Source organism: Aythya ferina (assembly GCF_964211825.1).
Source record: "Aythya ferina genome assembly, chromosome: 2".
NCBI classification, from domain to species: Eukaryota; Metazoa; Chordata; class Aves; order Anseriformes; family Anatidae; genus Aythya; species Aythya ferina.
This window is the reverse complement of record NC_140297.1, coordinates 127,940,374-127,962,229: the sequence shown is the minus strand read 5'-3', so window position 1 is coordinate 127,962,229 and position 21,856 is coordinate 127,940,374. Positions and strand designations below refer to the sequence as shown.

The following is a 21,856-nucleotide window of genomic DNA, read 5'->3' as shown; positions in this document are numbered from 1 at the left end:
GTAGGTGAATTAAGTAATCGTGGTTTCAAAGGCTTCCACCTTTATGAAAACACTTATGTAAACTGCTGGTTGTGTTGTTACTCTTTGTCTTGCAGCTGGTTAATTGAAGGACTGGGATGTTACCCATTCTTGCGTCTCTGATTTTCGTGCTCTCCCTCTCCCTCTAGGCAGTGAATGTAGTACCAATTTCATACTTTTTAGTTTATTTGGAAGTTGTGTTAAAACAACGTTTAGCACAAAATCCTCTATCTCAAAAATAAGGAAGAGCTCAAATTGAGATTGCCTGTGTAACTTGATGTTTGCGGTCTGATTTCTGTTTCTCAGTTGCCTTAAATCAGAAGTGGACAAGCAGGAAGGGAATGCCTATAGGAAATCTGCGGTGGAGTAGCAGAAGCATTGGAATGATGGTCTTATGATATTGGGAAGAATGATACGGCAAGCACTGATCCCGAGAGCATATAAATTATAGAGAGATCATCTGAGAGAGTGATGGAGGCTGTTGTGGGAGCGAGTGGCTGTACTGTCTTGTAGCTTGACTGGAAGGAGCTGGCTGAGAGGCTGAAAGCAGCTTGAATGTGTGATGAAAGGATTATCATTCTTGATTTGCAGTAATTAAAAAGCAAAAGTAATAACAGTATTTACTTCAGATGTGTATTTCTCAACAGAGGTGGAGATTTGTAAATGAAGATGGACTACTGATAAACGTTGTAGTGCTACGGGTTTCTAGAAAATACTATTTTACAGTGGCAAGTTGTCTCAATATGGGAAAATAGAGGAAGTGTAATAAGTGTGGCTATGTGAGGAGCTATTTAGTGAGCTGAAGATTGAAAAGACTTTGTACAAAACAAAGTGAAAATAAGTTGTCACTTTTAATGCTCCATATAAAAGGAAGGGGGAAGCATGCAAGTGTGAAATCTACCTGTGATTCCTTGTTTTAAATTAATAAATAGATCTGAAAAAGCATTAAGAAAGTTTTTTGTAAATCACCTAAAAGAAAGATGAAGAAAGGGATGAGTCTGTTAATGGAAAAGGAAAGCAAAGAACAGATGACACAGATACGTAATAACAATGAGGCAGTAAATCATGGCAAACAAATGGGACAGATTTAATAGCTTTCTGGTATTGGATATTGTGTCTGCCACTAGTATTCAGCTGTTTAGTTTTTAGTGTTTGCTTTTTGTTGTTGTTTTTAAGTGTTTAAGCAACTGATTCTGATTTGCTTTTTTGGCAATTATTTTGAGTGAGTTTCCAGATGGCAAATACTATTTTTATTCTTCTGCTTTCCTATAAAAAAAGTGGCTTCTGAAAATCACTGAACTGAATGGTGTCTGATACCTACGGGCTATAAATAGACAATTAACTTGTACATAGATAGGAAATCCATTTTAGCTATTTTTTTAGAGCAAATTGTATTGAACTACCATGGTTTCCTCTTTTGCTGTGTAGTAACTACTATGAAAACAGAGCAGTAGGTGTTTTCTGGTGATGCAAATTATATGTATTTTTTGCTTGTGTTACTTTGGCCTTTGAATGAGCCGGCAAGAAAAATGTGGTATAAATTAATGTTTGAATGTTTTTTTTTTTTGTCCTGTTAACTACAGAGGTATCTCAGGGTATCACAGAAGTAGTTTGGTTGTTGTAAAATTGTTGTTTCAAATGAGAGTCTGACTGATAAAGGGTGTTTTGTTCCTTTGGGCTGAGCAGACCTGCAAAAGGGTTTTTTGAGGGCAAGTCTGCGTTGGCTTTCGTGCTTTCTTACACCCCCATCATCCAAGCTGTGTGCAAGTGTTCTTACAAAATAGAAAAGTGACAACAAATGGAGAAGCTTCAACTGAAGAAGGATTAAAATCAGCAAAATGGCTTTCAGGAGAGAAAGCTACAGCGTGTTTAAGTGGGGAAGGAGAGGAGAGAAGCAGAAGGAGTAGCAGACTAACCAGTGCAGCAGTGAGCAGATGCAGAGCTGGGTTAACTGCAGCAGGCAGCCCGCCCCACGCGGCTGCTTGTTTGCTCCGTTGTGTGATGTGAAAGGTAAAATGAGAACTTGTGCATTAAGATCAAGACAATAGGTAAAGCAAAAGCTGCATGTGCATGCAGAACAAGTGAGGAATTCATTTGTTACTTCCCTTTGGCAGGTGGGTGTTTAGTGTTTAGCTGTTTCTAGCAGAGCAGGGCTTCATCCTACTTGGGAAGACAAAAGCCACAACTCCAAACATTTCCCCCCCTTTCTTCTAGCTGTTAATTGCTAACACTGATGACATTTGACGGTGTGGAATATCCCTTTGGTCACTGTGGTCAGCTGTCCTGGCTGTGTCCCCTCCCTACTGCTCATGCAGCCCTGACATCCACTACACAACAGTGTGAGAAGCAGAAGAGGCCTCGGCTCTGTGCAAGCACTGCTCTGCGACAACTAAAATGTCAGTGTGTTATCAGCACTGTTTTCCATCACAAAACCAAAACATAGCACCACAGGAACTATTTTGAAGAAAATTAACTCTGTCCCAGCCCAAACCAGTACAGAATGCAGACTGAAAGTGTGTAAAAAGCGTTGTGCTGCTACAAAGAAAAAGTAAATCTGTGGGATGTGCACGGAAGGGTAATGATGAAACATTTTGCAACTTGAGCCTTAAGTGGCTGGTTTTGAGTGTTGCGTTGCTGTATATGCATATGTATGTCTATATATTTGTGTGGTGCGTAAATATATATATATTTATAGTTAAGGAGTCAGCTGCGAAAATGAAATGCACAGATAATGAGACTTGGAGGTGGGAGGAAGTTGAGAGTTACATGGGTTTAGTTTAGGGAAGATTGGGTAAGGAGAGATGTAAGTTGAAAATAAGTCAAATAATTCTGTCTCCACGAAGAATAAAAAGTGGTTTGGCATAATTCACTCACCTGGATCTATTATTGTGAAGAAAACTATTCCAGTTGGAAAAGCAGCGGAATAGGCAGAGATAGCGTGATGTGGGAAATGTTAAAGGCTTTTAACCTCAAGAATATTTTACATATCTTTGATCCATCCTTATGTTAGAAAGATGGAGGTGACTTCCCCGAGGTATCAGCAAGCCCTAAGTTATTAAGATTCTACAGATGGCCAAGATTGTAGGAAAAGTTTTCATCCAGTGTCCTTTGTCCCTCTAGTTGTGCCACCCCTCATTAGGGAAAAAAAAATAGTAATTTCATGCCTGAAAAGCAATTTCCTATATTCATGTCTTTAAAACACAAGGAAATCTCTCCCTCTGAAACCTTCCCTTTCCAAATGTTTAATTTCAGAAATCTAGTTTCAGTGAGCCCTTTGTGTGTAATGTGTGTGTGTGTTTGGTATAGCAGTCTTTTAAACATAAGAAAATAATAACAAAATAAAGTAACTAAACGAATATCAAGCTATCTTGATGCTACCAGTGCAGGTTTCTAGTTTTCTGTATAATGTTACAGTAGTCTTTTAGGTGTTCTTGGTGTTACTGTGAGGAAATCAACACTCTTTGAAATGTATTTGATCAGCTAGTACAAACACTTCTAACCACTGAAGAGGAATCAATTTCAAGTTGTTTCATTTAAACTTTGGAAATTTTCTGAATTGCTTTGGTAACAAGGAGCTGAATTTCCCAACTGAACTGTATGAATGTGGGCCTCAAGGGCCTCATTTAAGTGTGTATGGGGTTTTTTGTTTTGTTTCTTTAAACTAGATCTAACTGCTGATACTAATGAGATGCTAGTGAGGCAACTTTAAGTTGTGGTAAGTGAGAAGGGATAGAAAAAAGCTCCTCCATGGTAGCTTTGGGAGAGTATCCTCAAAACCTCCTGATTGTACATGTATTTAGCTGCATCCTAGCTGCAGCTATGTGCAAGAATGTAGGCAGCAGCACGAGGAAAGTGTTTATTCTCCTCCCTGGCACTGGAGGCCACATCTGAAGCGCCGTCTGTTGGGGGCCCTGCTACAGGAAGGGCCTCGTGTGCTGTAGTGAGTACCTCATGTGGCTTCTGAGGTGGTGAGGCTGACCTACATGACTCACAAGAGGCTGCTCAGCCTTCACAAGAGAAGGCAAAGGGAAGATCTTGCTGATGTCTGCAGCGACCTGATGGGTGCAGCGAAAACAGAGCGCGACTCCTCCGAGATGCACAGCAGGAAGACAAGGGGCAGCAGGCAGGTCGAAGCGTGAGACGTTCTGGTAGGACACAAAGAAAACCCTCCATACCATGAGGGTTGTCCAACACTGGAATGAGTTGACCAAACAGGCCAATTAAAAGACAAATTTCTGCATACTAGTTAGCCCCCCTCTTAAAACAGTTTGTCGGTAGTTGTATGAATTCTGGTTAGTAAGCCACGATTCCCTTTTGGTCCAGTTTCTAGAGTACTGGACAGCGTCTTCTGAAAGAGGTCTGCAGGCAGCTGGTCGTCTGCAGAGGTAACTGGGCTGGTGCCTGGTAGAACAAACCATGTTTGGAGAACTCGTGGTGAGAGCCTGATCAGATACCTGAGCTGATAAGTATACATGGGTATGATTGACTCACGTTGCATAGTTGATGGAATATTAAGAGGTCATAAAATAGATTTTATATCTTATTTTTCCAGTTTGGAAAAAATTCCTGTCATGATGGGAGAAATCTAGGAATTTATAATAAATAGTGTTTTTGTCCTATAATTTCAAAGGCTGTTACCCAAGGTAGTAGGTAGAGCTGAAGTTGCATAACGTTCTCTGATAGAGAACCTCTGAAAAATGGAAAGTCTCTGTGCCGTAGCTGACAGCAGTCATTGGTCTTCTGTCCTGAATTCCTGCTGCTGTGATCCTCTTCACTTTTATACTTTTATTTTTCCTCCTAACCTTATCCTCAAGTGAATCATTGCTGGGATACACAAAATACATACGGGCAAAGTATAGTGGAGAGTGCAGCTGATAACTGACAGCAGTTAGCGTGGGTGTGGTAAGGTTGCAGGGAATAGTGCTTTCTGCTGATACTTGCTTGTGTTTGGGAGGTTCTTCTGAATGAAGAACGAATCCCGAAGAGTTGGTGTTTTTTTTCACATCCTCCCTAATCCCCTCCCTGCCCTTCCAGAGGAGCTATTCCTAGGACCTTCTGCTGGTCAGAATGCACCAGAGGTGCTCCCTGTGTGATAGGTAGTGACAGGCAGGTTTTGGTTTTGGATTCCCTTGTTTCAAAGCAGTGAGTTTCTTTGCTAAAGCTTGTTTCCATTTCCTGTGTGCAAGTAATGTTGCAGGTTTGCTTTCCTGGGCAAATGAATTTTACTGAGTTTGTGGCTGAATATTCAAATAACGTGTCAGTTTTCTATTAAACGTGCTCTTTTCATATTTGTAGGGTAACCACCCGAACATACTTTTTTATTAATGTCCTTAATGAGAGCTGTGAATACAGATCAGGCTGAACTTCTGTTGGTACTTGTTTGGAATGGTTAACTTGGAGAAGATTGAATTTCTAAAGACGAGGAAGAAACAATTTTGTTTATTGGTTAGGTAAATAATAGGTTAGGTGAATAATGAGTATCTCATTATTTCTCTAGGGTACACTTTTGGATCTTACAATTTTGTATTGCAGTTGATGGACAATGCGTTTTCCATATATATTATTTGATTTTAATGGACAGGTCCCCTTCAAGGTAACAGCAGATGTTGAAGATGAGACTAGGGCATTTCAGTGGTGCTCTGCTGACTATGTATGCATTTATTTCTTCTTCTCAGCTCTCTGCTCCCTTGGGTTACTGTTCGTTTAGAAAGAACCATAAATATAACATGTGAGAGCTGAAAAGCTGCAGAGCAGTTGGAGAGAATATTTGTGCACTGATGAGGTGAATGAAAGAATGACTGACACTGGATTACACTGAAAAGCAGGTTGATGAAGAAAAGAGTCATAAATTGAAACTTCAAATGGTATTTTAAGTGATGGCAATTCAGCAATTTTTGTAGGATGTAGATCAAACGAAACTTTCTCTCTTCAAATTATTGTTTGATCAGATACCAGTAGTGTAGTGTGGGTGTTCTTAATTTTAAGATAGATTTTAGGTTCCTTTGTAAAGACACTGTTGCAGTTGGGCTATATGTATCAGTAAATAGATCTAATAATTCTTTTGCTGTTCTTGTGTACATTTATTCTTTCCTGTTTTACCTAACACTTCCAAAGGTCTTAAGTGAAAGATTTTGATTTTTTTTTTTATCACTTAAGGTTCAAGTCTCTGAACTTTAGTATTTTTTCCTTATGACAATCTGTATGACCAGGCATATCGGTTGAGGTTTATGTGGCAATCATCTTGGAAAGTATCAGAAAGAGAACTGATTTGAAACCATTCCTGCCATTCAAATCAAGGATTTGTAAAATGATTTGGGAGCTTTGTGGTTTACTTCATGTTAGTGGTGTTAAATATGGTTTGTGTATAATCTGTCTAAAGTTTTCCCCAGATGTTATGCAAAAAGCAAAAGTTGAACACTGGGAATCTGATTTGATTCTTCTTGTTGGTGAATTGTATAGATGCTATGGAGGCCTTAGCGTCTTTTATGGAGAAAATCTGCTTTGAAAGCACTGCCAATGGTAACACTTTACACAGGCTGTGTATCCCTTATGACATAAATTGTAAGCAACAGTTCTGTTAGTTGTTGCAGAAATGGTTGCAGTTACTGATTTATCCCTGTCAAAAGAAGTAAGAACTACCTGAGCTACTAGTATAATGCTTCTCTAAATATTGCATATCTGGGGATTTGAAGATAGAGTTATTTTATAGTTAGAAAGTAGTTTGTGCTCTACAAAACCACATAATCCTGTTTAGTTTTGCTTTATGTCCTTTGGGATGACTTGGAACAAGGAAAATACTTGCACAGATGCCAAATATAAGCATCTTAAATAATGGAGAGAAGGAAGAGTTGTTCTGTTAAGGTCTTGGAGAACTAATTGTGAATCCGATGCTATCTGGGGAATTTGAAATGTTTACTGCTGACTATAGAGCTGTGGTAGACATCTGTGTAGCATGACAAAATCCTTGATACTGCTGTGTATTTCATAATGCAACAGTGCTTCACCTAGTAGTGTTGCAAATTTTACAGAAAATTATAATGAAAAAACACTAAACTTAAAGCCTGTGAATTTTCAGTTTAATTTCTTGGGGAGGATTCTTTCTTCCTTCTCCTGTTTCAATTTCACTATGGATTTAATTTTTAAATAACTAATTTTACCTTTTAGTAATTGATTAAAAGCTTACTTTGGTGTATGTGCTAATTTTTGAGCTTCATTTAATATTTGAACTTATTTTATACAATTTCTTTCTAGAAAAGATTACAAAAAGAACTATTGGCGTTGCAAAATGATCCACCTCCAGGAATGACTCTAAATGAAAAGAGTGTACAAAATTCAATTACACAGTAAGTAGTGTTCAATTTTTTGCTGCTAAGTTGAAAAGTATGTTGTGGAAAGTCTCCTCGTGCCACTTTCACAATTTGTTCCAAGTAACATTGTGAACTTTTGTTTTTAATCCAGAGAATGAAACTTTTTTAATGGGCATATTGCGGTAATGTGCTGGACACTCTCAGAACACAAATAATGAATTCAATAAATTTGTATTAGGCATTAACAAAATGTTAATTGGTCAAAGCTTCTGCATATTTTAATTTAACAACCTCTTGTAGCTACTAACCTGTGAAACTCCTTTAAATTTAATGAAATAATGGAGTAGCTGGTTTAGACTTCATACATTATTGTTGTGGGTTAGCCCTGGCAGAGAGCTAAGTATCACAAAGCTGCTCTCATTGTCCCTGTGTGGGATGGTGGAGAGAATTGGAAAGGTAAAAGTGAGAGAATTCATGGACTGAGATAAAGACAGTTTACTAGGTAAAGCAAGAGCTACACCAAACCAAAGCCAAACCAGGAATCCATTTGCTGCTTCCCATTGGCAGGCAGGTGTTCAGCCACTCTCCAGGAGAGCAGGGCTCACTGTGTGTAACAGTTGCTTGGGAAGACAAACACCATCGCTCTGAATGTTCCTTCTTCTTTACCACAGCTTTTATTGCTGAGCACAGTGCCACGTGGTATGGGACATCCCTTTGGTCAGGTTGGGTCAGCTGTCCTGGCTGTGTCCCCTCCCAGCTCCTTGCACACCCCCAACCTGCTTGGTGTCAGGGCAGCACAAGAAGCTGAAGGTCCTTGTCTGTGATCTGCAACAGCTAAAACATTGGTGTTTTAGTGCCACTATTTTAGTCAAAAGTCCCAAACCAGGTATAGTGTAAGGCTCTGTGAAGAAAATTAACCCTGTCCCAGCCCAAACCATTATAATGAGTATATTTCATAGTTATTAATTTCCATCATTTTACTCTAAGCAGAGAAAACTTCTTAAAGAGCAAAGTTGTCCAAATTCATTTTTTGAGACTCTTGCTGTAATTTATGCTGTGCAAAACTGAAATAAAAATATGGTTAAATATTCTGTGCATTTTATTGAAATTCACAGGTGTTGTTCTCTATATTAAACTAATATTTTTTTTTCAATTGACTAAAATTCAAAGACTGTGTTGACCTTTTTTTTAGGCAATTTACTGTCTTTTTTTCTTAGATTAATTCAGAGAAATGTTAGAAAAATCTTTGCAGATACAAAAATCAATGAGTCTGAATTTCAGAATACTTGTTCTTGACATGTAGCCTGGTGGTGGATCAAGGTGTAGCCTTGATTGATGGATCAATTTAAATACATAAGTTGAGATGACTTGTGATGTTTCTTAACATTTGCATTTCTGATGCTGGCACTCTGACTATGCTACTTAAGGTTTTATAAGCCTTCAGTGCTTTTGGTATACTGAGTTAAATACTGCTGTTGCTTTCAAGTGGTAACTGTATTTTGTGATACTTGATGCTGAAGACTGTGACTGAAACAAGTTGAAATAGCACTTCCCAGAATTTGGTACTAATAGCAAACAATTGTACATTTGGTGAATTGAAAATTGTTTCTTGCTTTACTTGGAGTCCTTTTTTTCAGGAGAAAAAAAAAAAAGTATTTAGCTTCTCAAAGAAAATCCAATCTAATTTTGCAAGAGCTTTTTCACTTGCTTAAACAAAAATAGCAATTAAGGGAAAGTTTACAGAAGGTGAAGAGATGTAAAAGGAGAAAATTTTTTTCTGTTCATGGATTTCCATTTTTCTTGGGATGTTTTTGTCACGAGTGCGACTGCATTGTTTTTTCTGCTACGTGCAATTTTCATACATGCAAGTAAAAACTTCCAGTTCATGGAGTTTTTTTCAAATTGTCACTAACTAGCTTCCCGATGCTAGAAACATCATATTTCGCCCTTCAAGGGTTTTTGATGCAAAGTAGCGTGTTCTCAGATTTTTAATCAAATTGAAGTTTGTGTTGGTGCACAAAATGGATTTGTGTACCAATACTCTGGGGTTTAAAAGGAGCTGAATAAATTAATTGGAGCATATGATGTAACTGGGTCATTTGTAACTTTAAGCAATCTTTTCTTTTTAAATACCCAATAATTAGAAGTTTGAGATGGCTTAAAAAGGAAAAAAAAAAAAGAAAAAAAAAAAACAAAACACAGGGAAGATGGGTTTTAGTGATTCCTTGACCTTAAGAGGAACAGTGTCCAGGCAGAATTTTCTTCATAAATGAAACTAGTTCAAAAACTTGAAAGTGGAGATTCTGGATCACAAAGACCAATAAAGCTGAATGGTATTGGTGGAGTGTGTGTATAAATGTAAAAGCAGAAGGCATAGCAAGCTATGTCATCTCAAGTGCAGCTAGAATAAATCAGAACAGAATATCCTGAGCTGGAAGGTACCCACAGGGTCCCTCAAGTCCAACTCCTGGCACTGCACAGGACCACCCAAAAACCAGACCATGTGTCTGAGAGCGTTGTCCAAATGCATCTTGAACTCCAGCAGGCCCAGTGCTGTGACCATGGCCCTGGGAGCCTGTCCCAGTGCCCAACCACCCTCTGGGTGTAGACCCTTTCCCTAACCCCCAGCCCGACCCTCCCCTGTCTCAGCTCCATGCCGTTCCCTCGAGTCCTGTTGCTGTCCCCAGAGAGCAGAGCTCAGCGCCTGCCCCTCCGCTCCCCTCGTGAGGGAGCTGCAGGCCGCCATGAGGCCACCCCTCAGCCTGCTCTGCTATGTGTCTTCTTCTCTAGACCCTTCATCATTCTTGTAGTCCTCTTTTCAACACTCTAATAGTTTTGTGTCCTTTCTATACCGCAGCACCCAGAACTACACACAGTACTTGAGGTGAGGCCACACAGCGCAGAGCAAAGTGGGACAATCCCTTCCCTCAACCATCTAGCAGTGCCGTGCTTGGTGTAGCCCAGGGTACTGTTGGCCCTTTTGGCTGCCTGGTCGCGCTGCCAGCTCATGTTCTATTTGCCATTAACCAGCACCCCCATGTCCCTTTCCATGGGGCTGCTCTCCAGCCTCCCATTCCCCAGTCTGAATGTATAGCTAGAGTTGCACCACCCAGGTACCGAATCCAAAGCTTTCTGTATATTTCATAAAATTGGTGATGGCTCAGCCCTCTAATCTATCAAGATCTCTCTGCAAGGCCATTCTACCCTTGACAGAGTCAATAGCACTTCCTAATTTAGTATCATCCACAAATGTATTCAGTGCTCTTAGAGTCCTGTGTCCAGGTCATTTATAAAAACACTGAAGAAGAGAACTGGACCTCAAATAGAGGCACTGCAGAACCCTAATAGTGGTGACTGGCTAGCAGCCCAATGTAACCCCACTTACTGTATGCCTTTGAACCTGACCCATCAACTCATTGTTCACCCATCATACCATGTACTTGTCTAGCTGTATGCTGGATGATTTTTCCAGAGGGATACTGTGAGATAAAGTATTGAAAGCTGTACTGGAATCCAAAAAGATATGTATACTGGCTTCCCTTTGTTAACCAGATGAGTAACCTCCTCATAAATGGCAGTTAAGTTACTAAGCAGAACTTTCCATCATGGAAAAAATTATTGTGTTATTTCAAGTGTTTTTTCAATAAATTCTAGATTTGAAAACAAATCTAGGAGGGCACTAATCAGCGTCCTTAGTAGCTGTACCAAGAAGTTATCTTCAGTCTGCGTCAGGAATTTCTTGGACCCACTGCTATCAGCTGTGTGATATTCTCAGTTAACATCTGGGAAATTGAAGTCACCCATAAGGACAAGGGCAGTTGAGCTAGAGATATCCCTTAATTACTTGTAGAATATTCATCAGTGTTGTCATATGGGTTGGATGGATGAACTCCTACAGCAACGCTTTATTTACCTTAATCCTTACCCAGAGGCTCCCAACAGTGTCATTGCCACCTGTAAGTGCCGTTCAGTTCAGCTCTGCTACATTCAATGCCACCTGCCCTGCAATCAAAGGACAGTCATTGCCCTCCTTTACCCTCCTGCTGTTAAAGATAAGTTCCTCCCGAAGAGTGCAACAGCAGATCAGTGGAGAAGTAATTTTCCTTACCAAAAAAAAAAGAAAAAAAAAAGACAAGATGAAAAATATGCACCACTTAAATACGGGGACAGCCTATGTGGTATGAGGGTGGAGAGAGGTTGAGAAAAGGATCATCAGGACTGCCAGTGGAAGGGGACGTTGGCTTTTCTGAATGCATTGCTGTTCTAAAAAATCTCAGCTGCCTCACTTGGGAGTGATGTACATGTTTTTGTCTGAGACATTTGTAGTCTCTTGATAAATCTTTACATTATTGTATTCCTTAAATGTGTAAAACTCAATCAAGGGTGAAAGACAAAAATGGGGAAGTGATGCTACAGAGGATTGTATTAAATGAACAACAGAACTCCAAAATGACAGAAGTGAGATAGCATGGTGTTGTTATATCTTGAACACTATGAAGAATCTATTTTGACTAGATTAAAAAAAAAACACTAATTTCATGTTACAGTGGAAGAAGTAGATGCAGAAGAAAAACATACTTTGATATGTTGCATCTTAATTCCAGTTGCAAGTCATCCTTTTTCTGCTTTCAATTTACTGTGACCTTTTCATTTTTATATTACTAGCTTTTACAGTTTTAGTGTTCCCTTGCACGCCAGATTGCGTAATATTTAGTTTCTGACTTTTCTTGTAAGTTCAAGAGCAGCATTCCTCATTCCCTCTTGGATATTGATTTTATTTTAGTAAACTATAACGATGATTTCAATGATAGAAAAATGGAAACAACATGGAAAAAAGATGCATACTACTTTGTTCCCTTCCAAGCCCGATTTTATGTAGGAATAAACTTTGGAACAAACCTTTTGTGTCAGCTTTGGCTCACGTAACAGCCATTTATTTGGGAACTGATGGATCCATGATGAGTTCAAGTCATAATTACTTGTATAATTTGTAGTGCTATAGCAATGCATGCATGTGAAATACTAAGCTTGTTTCTTTTAAATGTGGGCTGTATGTATTATTCTCTTATGATACTCATTGAAAGTTTAGAAAATTTGCTGATTAGTGGTTGATTCTATTTGTCCTGTGCTCCAGGAGTGAAATTATAATTTATTAGTCTATAATACTAATTTTTTTCTTAATTCCTTAGGTGGATTGTAGACATGGAAGGTGCTCCAGGAACACTATATGAAGGGGAGAAATTTCAGCTTCTATTTAAGTTCAGTAGTCGGTATCCTTTTGATTCGCCTCAGGTAATTGTTTTCTTACCACTTGCTTAACTCTATCTCTAGGTTATAGCTCCTTTCATTTTTAAATGAAAGCTAGCTAGTTCATTTTTAAAACTCCTGCATCTTCTCTGCTGCCATGGTTAATATGGCTGCCAAAGAAAACCCACATTATTGTGGTAGGAATTCTCATAAATACCTGGCCTCTTTGAGAAGCCTACAAATCTAGTGGTTAGAATTAAGGGATAAACTCATGTATTGCTTTCACGGTAACACTAATTGCTGATTAATTGCAGCGTTACTGCCAGGATGCAGAATGATCTCTGTACATCCATCTGTCCACTACCTTTGAGAAATTTTTTTTTTTTTTTTTTTTTTTTTTGCTTGTAAGAGGTGTTAGGCTGTCACTTCTGATCTCCTCAGAAGGGAAGAAGAAAATTGAGGGTGCCTTAATTCTTGCCTTGTTTCAGCTTGAAGTTCAAAGAGGGATCTCTGATGCTTTTCTCATGGCTATTGAAGCTCAAGCAAGGAGCTATGAGAGTCACTTAAACTCTAAACATACATATCTTTAGGCATTATGTTAAAAACTGGAATGCTGACTTTTCAGTCTCAGGTTTTAAGGAACAAACTGGCACCAGCACATCTGCATTTTGTCAGTTTTGCAGTGAACTACTTGTAGGTGATCTGTGAGAGGTTAATCACTTTCATTTGGTTCCAAGTAGGTATTGTTTGTGCTCATTACCCAATGTGTGTGTGTGTGGCTGTATGCAATTTATTGTAAAACAGCAATGTAGATCAGTACACGTACACAGATGTATTTTTAATGATGTATTTTTTTTAAGCACAAAAGGCAATTAAGAATTTAAGTACTGAGTATTTGATTGCTGTAATGTCCAGCAGCATGATGAAAATTCTAGACGCTGAGTTCATTTATATTACAAACCTTTGGATTATAATTCTTCCTCCTGTAAATCTATTTTAGATTTACAAAAAATAATTTACATGTCCTCTGCTTAATCAGTCGGTTGTTTTCTACATTAAATATGTTATCTGTCAGAACATGCGTGCTTTTACTTAGTTGCCTAGTTTTGGTTTTCCTTTAAAGTGAAGACATTAGATAGAAATTAAATACGTTACAGGTTATGTAGGTAAGCTCTTCAGTGCTTAAGAAGTATCTGTTAAAGATCTATGAAAGATCATTCTGCATCCAGTTTTTCTGCTGTTACAGAAGTCTCTACACTATTAGGCAAACAGGTTAAGCTCTCTCCCTTCAGGTTCACATGTGATTAAGGTGATACTTCTTGTAGGCAACAACGAGATGGGTGTGTGTGTGTGCATGTACGTGAACTTATGAAATGCTTAAGAGGCAGCGGGATATTGTACAATGACATAACAAATCTCTACCATTCATAATCATAAAAGATTACAGTGGTTGTGTTGGATAAGGAGCTCAGGAGTATAACGCTGCTGTGAGGATATCACTTTTACTCCATTTCCATTGGTCCTGAGCTAACTGTGTGTTTGACAAAACTTTCTGTTAGAGCAATAATTGTTAAAACTGGTTTTCTTACTTTTTTTTTTTTTTGATTGTGATGTTATCTTTCAATAGAGAAGAGTTAAGATTCTCAATGCTGTTTTTGTTGTTCACCCATGTTAAATAAAAACAAATTCTATTTAAAATAATGATCTAAAGCATTTCCTATGTGGTAACATACTGTGGTTGTAGAAGTTATAATTAATTGGGTTAGTTCATTTAACTCTTTATGAGTTGTCCAGAACTTACTTTGTTGTGTCCAGGATTATAGAAATACTCATTTATAAGTCTCATTATGTTTCTTGATGTATATTATTGTGGCTTATGAAACAATTAAAATCCAGTGTTTTGGCTATGCAACTGTATTTCTTACGATATAAAAGACTGAGACTACAAGATTTAAATATTTTGGTTTGATATCTTTACGCTGTTGCCTTGACATTTTTTCTACTCTGTGTGGATATTTGTAGGAAAAAAACCTGCCATTTAACCATCTATGCAACTTCATCTTCATAGCTAATAAGGCTTCTGTCATTTCATTTTACATTTCAATTAATGCAAGAATGAATGGATGTGGTAAATTGCATTATTACTGTAAGTGAAAATGGCAGAATCCACTTCTTAAATAAGATATTGCTGTCTTTCCAAAAGCCATGCAGTTTTAAATAAAACGGGGACAATAAATAACAATTAATGTAAAAAAAAAATTACAAATGTTTGTGGTTTCTTTTTTTTTTTTAGGTCATGTTTACTGGTGACAATATTCCTGTTCATCCACATGTTTATAGCAACGGTCATATCTGTTTGTCCATTCTAACAGAAGACTGGTCTCCAGCTCTCTCAGTGCAATCTGTTTGTCTTAGCATTATTAGCATGCTTTCCAGCTGCAAAGAAAAGGTATGGGTTTTTTAGCACGGTTGGAGTAGAGCAAGTGAAAATTACTAGTTTTCTTTTTTGCAAAGTAAGTTTTTTTTTGTTTCTGAAATTCTAAAATAGGCAAATGTACTGTATCTGCATTTCTATTATTGAAAAAGCACTAAGCTAGAGCTGCAATCTTGCAGTGCAGTAAGTACTTTTTAACGTTTTTTATGGTGACTTGCTCACGTTTCTGGAAAAGCAGCATGGATAGAACCCTTCTACTTGTACTAACAGTGAAGTTAAATTCTTACAATTCTGTGTAAATTGATTGTCTCTAAAGGCAGTGCAAAGTGACTATTTAAATGTATTTAATGCAGATGTCTAAGATGTTTTTTGTTCGTAAATGAATGGCACTCAGACTTCTTTTGTAAAGGAGGCTACTCTTTTACTCGTGACCATTTGTTTTGGAGTGGAATTCCCATGGAAGTTAATTTGAGCTTTTATATCTGTGATATCCAAACGTGTATTTATTACATCCCTGTCACTCGTAGTCATGTGTATTTGGTAGAAAAATACCACCCGATTGCTTTGTATTGTATTCTCTGCCTCCTGATGATACTTATAAAGACAACTGAAGAATATGAAGTGTTGATGAGACATAGATACTTGTTTGATGACAGCTTAAACAAAGCCCATTTTTCACCCACTCCAAGCTGAGATTTATGGATGTGAATTGGACCTAATATATAAAAATGACATCTAAACCGCAAAGGAAATGACTCTTTTTAAAAAAAAAAAAAAATCAACAGATGTTCCTTTCTTATGTGCTTTATTTTTTTTTTAATTATTCCCTCCCCCAACCCCAGTCTGTCTTCAAGTGGTTTGGAATTTCTCATGGAATCTTGGCATGAATGTCTCCAGTAAGAATCATTACCTGGATTTTTCTTGCAAGGGCCCTAGCCCTGCTTGCTACCTTGTTTTCATTGCATTCGCTTTCCTAAACTTATTAAATAGTTCATGTATTTACAATGTGGGGATTGTTTGATTATTTGTAGGTCTTTTCTTCTGTTGCAGAGGCGACCTCCAGATAACTCATTTTATGTAAGAACATGTAACAAGAATCCAAAGAAAACAAAATGGTGGTATCATGGTAAGTATTTAACTAGGACCAGAAATTTTGAAGCTCTTTTAGATTGAAGGCAGTTAAAATGCAGGAAGGCAGTGTAAAGGCATTCAAAGCCTAAAATTCTTTAATTTCCAATATTTATGAAAATCCCATTTCTGAGATATCTGCTGTGAATTTCTTTATATCACACTTTAATGATTCTTGGCTGAAATTTAAACAACACAGATTCGTGTTTTAGGTTGTAGGACTGAATTTGAACAAAAGTTCTTGTGAACTACATCAGTTCATGACAAGTCTTAAGGTGTGGGTGGGGAATGTCCTTAATTGAACTAGGTGTAGCTTTAAAACCATTTTTTTCTTTTGTTGGTGGTAACACTTTAAAAGCTTTCACTGCAATAAAAATACACCTGTATGTTTATAAGCAGCCTTGTTTTTTTTCAGTAATTTCCACTGTTCATCAGAATTTTCAGTGTGAGACAGTTGGCTGACTTAAAGGTTCTTAGGAACTTATAGTGGTGTAGTAGTAAGATTCTACACGTACGTGATACATATATACCAAAATTGCAGGGTCAATAGTGCTAGTGTTGTGGTTATTTTTCCTCTCTTTTTCCTTACCATCTGCTCTCTTTCTGACTTTATACTGTGTTGTTTCTTTCTTCTGGCTCAACATTTGTCATCTTCCCAGAGCTGGGCTTGGTTGTATGTGCTTGTCCTATCTGGTCTGTTGGTGAGAAAGGAAAGGAAGAGCGGGGCAGAGGGTAGAGATGGACTATGCTTTCCTTCTCTCTTCTCCTGTTGGCCAGTACTTTCTTTGCTTTCCCTAGGATAATACTATCAAATGGTGGTTATCAGAAGCCTGTGTATTTGGGGAAGGGTTGTATTAGAGTAGAAAATACTGTCTGTTAGGATGGTGCAAGAAGAGCAGGTCTTATTGCTACATTTCACTGAAGCCTCTGTCATGAGACATCCTAATTTTTTGTCTCCCCACCCCAGGATAAGTTCTGTCCTGTATGTGAAATGAGGTCAGGTAGTTTGATATAACGGGAATGGAGAGGCTAAGGGCTTCATGCTTAAATTCTTAAAAACCCACAGCGCCCATGATGATTAAAAAATTGAATTTTTCATAAAACTTGCTGATACCCATGTTTTTTTGATAAATGGTAATGTAGCAGAATGAAACTGTGTTTCTCATAATACTCCAATAGTCTCTCTAAAACAAGTTGACTTCAGTCACAATAAGAGGAGTGCTGTATGTCATGGGGTCAACAAGTATGTAAGAAATTTAGGACTGTTTATCATGTGGTTGTACATTATGCTGTTTTTAAAACTGGCTCCAAGAATAATAATACTCTTGTCTACAAGGATAATAGGCTGGATTTTTCATCTTCACTAAATTACTCAGTAATCGCTTTCTCTTCATTTTCTGTTTTCTCACTCTTGCAATATGCTTGGTCCTTAACTGTTCCTAGTTTTGCTTTCTCTTTATTGGCAATTTTGGGGGAATTCTTATTGACTTTTAATTTTGTTTTCACTTGCTAGTTATTTCTAAAGAGAAATGAGTTAAGTTTAATTTAGTGGCTTTATCTTGTGATTAAAACATGTTTTGTTTACTTTGAATTTGTACTAGAGTTTCTTTTTGATTCAGGATTGAAGTCTTAAGGAGAACAGTCTGCAGATACTACTTTGATTTCTTATTCATGAAATTCAATTTGAGTTAAACAGGCAAAATTCCAAATGAGTATGAGAAGAAATGTGGTTATCTGACTCTGAAATTTGCTATATAACTGTGGCTCAAAGAAATAAGGCTTCTTATAGTCTACTGAACAAATCATTTAATTACTTCAAAGTAATTACTCAATGGGTGTTTTTTGAAAGTAGGAAACCCTTTCCTCCCCCACAAAGTCAGAGTAACCTAAAAAGGCAACCGAAGAGGCAAGAGAAAACAAGTCAGTTATTTAAATAACTTTTGCTGGTTTGTTCATAATATTTTCATTTGTTTTTTAAGTCCTTTTTTAACTACTAATTACAAAGTAGGCCATTATTTTCAAGTTTATTGGGCTTCTGCCCCCCCCTACTGCACTTCCTCCCCCCCTTAAATTTGTATATATATGAAGACAAAACATTGATGTCTGTTGGATAAAAGTTTTCTTAAACTTTGGAGTTTTTTTTGTTTGTTTTTCCCCTAAAATTTTGTGCACCCCTTGCTCCTTTTCCCAAGTAATGATAATTTTGTTTCTCTTCTGGTCATATAAAAAAGTTTCTAGAGGTTGATCTTTCAATTTTTGGTACTTTCCAAACTGGTTTGAAGAAATGGTGGATTACACTAAAATGGGAAGTATAATTTGCCTGCTAATTTTAACCCTTTCTTTCTGGAAAAGATCCGTATTCAACCTGAGGTATAGCTGAAAAAATCTACAAGCTCTTAGAAGAGGTGGCTCTGTCATCTTACTTTTCTGCTTCTACTTCAGCTGAAGTCTCGCGTATCTAACCTTGTGGTTACCACTTTGGGCTGGGTAAATTAGGGGAGAAAAATCTGAAAGCCCAGAAAGAAAAACAGTTAAGTGCCAGTGCTAATATGTGAGGGAGATGCAGAGTGGTTTTGCTGCTTCTGTTGCAAGGTAGCCATTAAACTGGCTTAGCTTTAATGTGAAATTGAATCTTTGTATAGTGAAAAGACAGGAGGAAGATTGTCATCATTTTTAATGTATGCCTTTGAAGATTATTTTGTTTTCCAGTAGGTGCCTGGGATTTGTTTAGCTGGGAACAAGCAGTGCGTGACTGGGAGGTGATGTAAAGCAAACCAATGTAAACATAGAGGCATAAAGTAGCACTTAAAGCTACACTCTGACATGTAAATGTGGTTCTGTGTGCATCTATCTTATTACTGAATTTTTAATCTCTCATTTCATCCCTTCCTCAGCAAAGCAACTTATTCCAATTACAGAGCCTACTTGCTACAAACTCAATGTCTTTGCAAGCTGTCTTTCAAAACTCTTACTTTCTCTTACTAATGATATCCTTGATAACTAAAAATATTTCTAGATTATCTTCCCTACCCGATGTCTCCTTTAGCTGTATGTTGAGTTTCATGCTGACAATTTCAAAGTTGGTCATGCTGTGTTAAAAGACAAAAGAGGATCTTCCAGATAAGATTTTCTTGGTCATCCAGGCTGAAATTGGTTTCATAAAGCTGTTCTTTATTCTTTGTGTTGTCAGGAGGTAGATTTTTGTGAAAAAGAATTGTGCAATGGTGTTAATTTTCAACTAGCACCTCTTTACTGCTTTCAGTTTTTCAATAAGGAAGTGTTTTCCATCGTATTTGTTCTAAACTTTGAGTACACCATTTAAACACCCCTTCTCTCTTGCATCCTTGCCACATTTTTTTTTTAACATGTAAAATTGTTGTTCCTTGCCTTCTTACCAGAACAAAGGCCTTTTTTTTTCTTTTAAGTAATAGTATTGAGGACATAGTATTTTCCAGTGAGAATGTAGAATCGTTTGTTGCTACTCCTATTTCTACTGTTTACAGATTTAGTAATCTGTATGGTTTATAGGACAACTTTTTCAGTGTCTGTGAGGTTACAAGTAAGTGCATTAAAAATAACCAGACAGGAAGTTTACTTTCTATTAATAAACTTAATAACAACTGTTGCCAGTTGCAAATATACAAGTTGATGTGAGGAATAGAAGGTTTAAAAGGAAGAGCTTTCTCAGGCAAATGCATACATTAAAATCTTAAAGCATAGCACAAAAATGGCTGGCCTAGAAGACTCTTTCATAATATGTGCAGTCACAGTATCTAAAATTTAATGAATATTAGTTATTTTCGCATTTGATGTTTAGTATTGCAGTTGTAATCTATTGCTTTGGCGTGATTCTGTCAGCTATAGTTTGTGTTGACACTTCAGCATTACAAAAAAAAGGGTTGAGAGCAGAAGCATCAGGAGAAGCCAACTCTGCCAGCTCTTATCGCTATATATTCCTTATAAAGGATTTCTCAGTTCAGTAAATTGATGTGGACCTGCTGTACTTGAAGGGGTGCAAAATGTTAAGCATATTTGGTATTTCACTTTCCTAATGAGTAGCTTTCTAAATGTTAAATGTGGAAATTATTGTCCTTTTAATGGAATATTTGCTAATACTAACGTGCTCAGGGGGTGTACATGTGGTTTGGAAATTTTTTTTTATGTTCTTGCCTTTTTTTCTTAAGTCATTATTGAACAAAACTGCAAACTTAGTTGATGTGTTACTGCTGCATGTTAGTATCTCTGCCAGGAATTGCTTCTGCGTACAGCGCCGTGTTAACTTGGACTTGGAGTGTTTACATGTTTTCCATAAATACTCTTTTTTTATTTTAAAGATGACACATGTTGATGCCACCATTTTGTGATCCTCGTAGCAGAAGATAGTCCTACTGAGAAAATGAGCACTTTGATCATTCAGTCTTTGAACTTTAACCTTTGACTGGAAGTGACCTATAGGCAATGAAGACTACTTCTTTTGACTGCATTTTTACTAGTGTGCATTCTGGGCGCATGTTGATCGCTGGTTCAGTCCATGCAACTGACATGCTTTTATTAGTCATACAGTATTAATGCAGGTGTCCAGAAATGTCAGAATAATTCCATTATTTTTATTTTAAGCTTTTGGAAGAATTCCAGGTCTTCATATATTGTGCAATAACACTGAGCTCCTTGGCGGTTTTGGTGCATCCATTGCCGGCAATGGACATTGTACCAGGGAAAGGTTTTGCTCCTGCCACAAAAAGATTGATGCATGACAGAACTTATGAAAGTTCCAGATATATTTGGATTATAAACAAGGGATCTACCATTACCTTAAAAGCCACCCCATTCTTTTATATTTGGATTCTATGCACTGTGATCACAAAACTAGCAGCATGAGTTAACATGCTTAGCTGAAGGACTGTAATAAGATCATTGCATATTTATTAAATTGTTTATCTGCTGTCAAATTGTTTTGACATGGAAGGTTTTTCAAGTGACGTTGGCAGGGAGGTACAATGTTATCCCTATGGTGAAATAAAACTACTTTTTGTATATAGTTATTCATATCTCTGAAGCAAAGGTATGAGTAATTTAGGGTATGAGTGATTTAATCAAGAATTTATTTTGGAGATAAGAGAGGATGGCAGTGATATAACTGAACTTGCTGCAGTCCGTAATTGGGCTTGTAATTTGTACTTTAGAGCTTTTTCCAAATAGATTGCACACTGTTATTTCTGGCTAGCCATCAGCATGAGCCCTACTGCCTACACCAATATTTCATTTATTTATGTGTTTGAAAGCAATCCATATAACATTTTTTGTTTGCATTCACTGTTTCCTTTCTTGTTGTATGTCATGTTTGAATGTTACAAAACAATATTTTGATTGAAAAGCTTTGTCAGAAGATATTTTCATGTAAATTATTTCTTTACCTTGTAAGCATCATCTTGTCTTTTAATCCTGTACTATAAAAAGAAAAAAAAAATACATTTTTGACAGAGGCTTAATGTTTTGACAAAAAAGTGTGGACCTTCTTATTTAAGTTTAGACTAAAATATATTTTCTTAAACTTGCTTGTCCCACGCAGCCATACTGTGTTTTTTTTTTTTTTTTTTTCTTTTTTTTTCCAGGCTTTTACTTCACCAAAAAAAGATGAAAAAGCCTAAAACCAGATTAACGTTTTTTCTATGGAGCAACATTTATTGAAATAATAAATAGTTGTTCTCACCACTCTGTAATA

General features: G+C 37.2%; 1 protein-coding gene across 1 annotated transcript in view; it reads left to right on the top strand.

Annotated features, from left to right (window-relative positions):
• The window catches only part of UBE2W (ubiquitin conjugating enzyme E2 W), a 31,702-nt gene extending 10,178 nt beyond the window's left edge, over nt 1–21,524 (top strand). The window contains exons 2-6 of the mRNA XM_084511025.1: nt 7,270–7,361; nt 12,515–12,617; nt 14,866–15,021; nt 16,057–16,132; nt 20,469–21,524. Of these exons, the coding sequence (XP_084367151.1) occupies nt 7,270–7,361; nt 12,515–12,617; nt 14,866–15,021; nt 16,057–16,132; nt 20,469–20,482 (441 nt within the window). The 3' untranslated portion in view covers nt 20,483–21,524. The remainder of the gene's footprint in view (nt 1–7,269; nt 7,362–12,514; nt 12,618–14,865; nt 15,022–16,056; nt 16,133–20,468) is intronic.
• Nucleotides 21,525–21,856: the final 332 nt, after the last annotated feature.